Below are 4,189 nucleotides of genomic sequence, written 5' to 3'. Positions count from 1 at the left end.
CCAAACCGAAAGGTTTTTTTTTTTTATATTTATTTATTCATTTTTTATTAAATATTTTTATTTTTTACTTTACTTTTCGGGGCAATATTAGGGGTCTAAACAGCCCCCTGATATTTCCTTTTTAAAATAGAAAAAGAGATTGAGGACACAGAGTCCTCAATCTCCATTTCTGAAGCCCCTGTTATCAATGAACAGGAATCCTCTATACTGAGTGTTCCTGGTCATTGATAACATGAGGACATTGTGTGTTTACTATATCTACAATCATGAATGAACAGGAAGTGATGTAGGAGTTGATGTAGATCACTTCCCATTCATTCATAATTGATATAGTCACCATACCATGTCCTCAATTATGTACAAACACTCAGCAATCACTGACTGCTTGTACCGCTCTCCATCCTGACACGCTGTCACAGGAGGCTGAGCGAGCGGTGTGTGAGGAGAGCCCAGCCTCCTGTGACAGCGTGGCCTATCACACACCGCTCTGCGATAAGAGGCTGAGCGTTGTGGGAGGAGAGCCGCCGGCCGCTCACAGCACTCTCCTCCCCGCTGGGACACAGAGCAACACCCAGCAGGGAGGAAAGAAAGCAGGGATGCGCCGATGTATCGGCAGAAAAATGGCACTTTCGGCATTACGACAAAAGTGCCATTTTCGGCCGATATGTTTCGGCGGCCGATATATCGGTGCATCCCTACCAAGAACCACACCGAGCAGGAAAAGTGACCAGGAGCCGCTCCTTCGGGTGGTATCAGCAACAGCCGCTCACACTAAATGGACTTTCAAAGGCAGATAGAGGGACATCGCTGGAGGACCTAAACCCTAAGAAAAGCAGAAATGTACACAGAGGAGAGCTTCTACAGAACAAGTTACACCTTCTTCCCTATAATTAAACTTTATTCCTGGATAGAGTTTGGCTTTAAAAACTAAAAAAAAAAGTTAAGGGGGTGACATGTTCAGAGGACAAAGCGTTTGGACTGTGCGCCGTATCATACCCAGAGTGACGGAGCCGAGATAGACGGGCTCCATGAAATGTGACAGGACGGCACCCTGAAGGCCGAGTACATTCCAGCGTAGAATCTTATCGCTGCAAGACATGGTGCGAAGCCTCTCGCCGTGCTGAATGCCGTCCCAGGTGGGAACAATGTCGCTGGACTCTACCGGGATTGTGCCCTCGCCTGCGGGACAGAAAAATCATTAGTGGGTTCATTCAGTGTCTGGAGGATGCATCAAGCTTTATAACCCCGGACATTCTATGTCACATAGACTAGTGCTAAGACTTCTGCGATGAGTTCCTGAATCTGCACAGCTGCTTAGGTACATAAGGGGTTCCCACATTCCTTGCACTGACTTCCCTGGTCTAAAAACATCTACTGTGCCCATTATAACTGTCCACCAACATCCCTGTGCTGAGTTCCCGGGTCTGTACTCCTGCTGTGCCCATTATGAGGGGTTCCCACCATCCCTGAGCTGAGTTCCCGGGTCTGTACACCTGCTGTGCCCATTATGAAGGGCTCCCACCATTCCTGTGCTGAGTTCCCGGGTCTGTACACCTGCTGTGCCCATTATGAGGGGCTCCCACCATCCCTGAGCTGAGTTCCCGGGTCTGTACACCCGCTGTGCCCATTATGAGGGGCTCCCACCATCTAAGTGACCAGGAGCCGCTCCTTCGGGTGGTATCAGCAACAGCCGCTCACACTAAATGGACTTTCAAAGGCAGATAGAGGGACATCGCTGGAGGACCTAAACCCTAAGAAAAGCAGAAATGTACACAGAGGAGAGCTTCTACAGAACAAGTTACACCTTCTTCCCTATAATTAAACTTTATTCCTGGATAGAGTTTGGCTTTAAAAACTAAAAAAAAAAGTTAAGGGGGTGACATGTTCAGAGGACAAAGCGTTTGGACTGTGCGCCGTATCATACCCAGAGTGACGGAGCCGAGATAGACGGGCTCCATGAAATGTGACAGGACGGCACCCTGAAGGCCGAGTACATTCCAGCGTAGAATCTTATCGCTGCAAGACATGGTGCGAAGCCTCTCGCCGTGCTGAATGCCGTCCCAGGTGGGAACAATGTCGCTGGACTCTACCGGGATTGTGCCCTCGCCTGCGGGACAGAAAAATCATTAGTGGGTTCATTCAGTGTCTGGAGGATGCATCAAGCTTTATAACCCCGGACATTCTATGTCACATAGACTAGTGCTAAGACTTCTGCGATGAGTTCCTGAATCTGCACAGCTGCTTAGGTACATAAGGGGTTCCCACATTCCTTGCACTGACTTCCCTGGTCTAAAAACATCTACTGTGCCCATTATAACTGTCCACCAACATCCCTGTGCTGAGTTCCCGGGTCTGTACTCCTGCTGTGCCCATTATGAGGGGTTCCCACCATCCCTGAGCTGAGTTCCCGGGTCTGTACACCTGCTGTGCCCATTATGAAGGGCTCCCACCATTCCTGTGCTGAGTTCCCGGGTCTGTACACCTGCTGTGCCCATTATGAGGGGCTCCCACCATCCCTGAGCTGAGTTCCCGGGTCTGTACACCCGCTGTGCCCATTATGAGGGGCTCCCACCATCCCTGTGCTGAGTTCCCGGGTTTGTACACCTGCTGTGCCCATAATGGAAACTTCCACCATCCTGAGCCGAGAACTATGGCTGGGAAATCTCCCAGTCCCCAAGAATCTGGTGACGTTCCAGCCTAGCACCCCACTTGTACCTGAACACTTCCCAGGTAGTTCTGCAGTCACGATGGACTGTGTAAAGGAAACAATTACCGTTCTCCACTTTAGTGCGCAGCTTTCCCTGCTTGGGGTTCTCGAATAGAGGGTAGTGTTTCTTGTCTCCCTCCGGACATGGCTGGTCACTGCAGGACTTGTCAAAGAGTGCCCCATCCCCACAGGGAGCCGTACTGCAAGGAGGAAATCATGGAGGGAGAGGGATTAGAGACATTTACCAGAACAAAATAAAAACTCAGCTTCCATTAAACAAACTCCCCCAACATCCTGCTGCCTGAAGTGTAATCTGCTTATACTTTGCCTTCCCAGGGAGATGAATGCAGCCCTGTATCTATGAATACATCATTCCAAGTACCTGAAGGCTGCCTCTTGCAGACCCCCTGTACAGCACCGGCTGGAAGAGGCAAAACTGGGACCCATAAAGTGTGCTGCATGCAAATGTGTTGACAAAGAATAAGATGATAGGAGAGAGCAGAGTGAGAAGAGGGATGACTTCATCAGTCTGCCTCTGCTTTTTCACTGTCCAATCAGCAGCTTGGGGGTAAAGAGGACAGCACGGTGTTCCTAAGTGGATTCATTCCCTGTTATCTGGCAGGACTGTGCAAATCTTAGGACTGCACGAACGTGTATAGTGCAAATATAACCTAATATTATAGTTTATTTAAAACTGTATACAGCTGTTCCATGGCTTCTATGGGAGTAGAGCTTTGGACCCAACCAGGCAGAAGAACCACACAGGTTATGGTGAGAAGGAACCAAAAAAACCCATTGTGGTCAGCGCCCCAGTCACTTACCTGATGTAGAGGTGGAAGGTGATGCCGGGGCGGATACGCAATAGGTCTCCTTCAGATTCCTCAAATATGTTGCTTTCTGGGGTGTCGGGATTGTACTTCATCAGCTGGTCGTACAAAAACCTGCATATAGACAGAGCTGTGTGTGAGCCGAGGTGTACAGGGCCATAATAATCAGCATTCCTGGAGGGAGGATCGCCTGCTACAACCAGATCCTCCACTTCACTCTCCCAGTGCATGATGGGAGGAAGAGAAAAGCACAACCTGTTTTCTAAGGCACATCAGACCATCTTTTACAGGTGAAACTCGAATAATTAGAATATCGTACAAAAGTAATTGCAGTAAGTGCTGCAAAAGGGGCCCAAACCAAGTACTGAGTACATATGCATGCTTGTACTTTTCAGAGGTCCGATATTGTTCTATGTACAATCCTTGTTTTATTGATTGCATGTAATAATCTACTTTTTTGAGGTTGTGGATTTGGGGTTCTTGGGGTTTTCATGAGCTGTAAGCCATAATCATCACAATTATGACAAATCACGGCTTGAATTATCTTGCTTTGCATGTAATGAGTCTCTCTCATATATTAGTTTCACCTTTTAAGTTGCATTAGTGAAATAAATTAACTTTGCACGATATTCTAATTATTCGAGTTTCACCTGTA

At 48.0% G+C, this 4,189-nt stretch overlaps 1 protein-coding gene across 1 annotated transcript in view; it reads right to left on the bottom strand.

Annotated features, from left to right (window-relative positions):
- Positions 1–4,189, bottom strand: part of ADAR (adenosine deaminase, RNA specific) — a 16,729-nt gene that overhangs the window by 2,826 nt on the left and 9,714 nt on the right. Inside the window, exons 9-11 of the mRNA XM_018570081.1 lie at positions 3,529–3,648; positions 2,774–2,907; positions 1,925–2,107 (exon numbers count right to left, since the gene is read on the bottom strand). Coding sequence (XP_018425583.1) covers positions 1,925–2,107; positions 2,774–2,907; positions 3,529–3,648 — 437 coding nt within the window. The remainder of the gene's footprint in view (positions 1–1,924; positions 2,108–2,773; positions 2,908–3,528; positions 3,649–4,189) is intronic.

Source organism: Nanorana parkeri, unplaced genomic scaffold, assembly GCF_000935625.1.
Source record: "Nanorana parkeri isolate BGI_ZX_2015 unplaced genomic scaffold, ASM93562v1 scaffold1452, whole genome shotgun sequence".
In the NCBI taxonomy this organism is placed as follows: domain Eukaryota; kingdom Metazoa; phylum Chordata; class Amphibia; order Anura; family Dicroglossidae; genus Nanorana; species Nanorana parkeri.
This window is presented reverse-complemented; position numbering and strand designations above follow the sequence as displayed.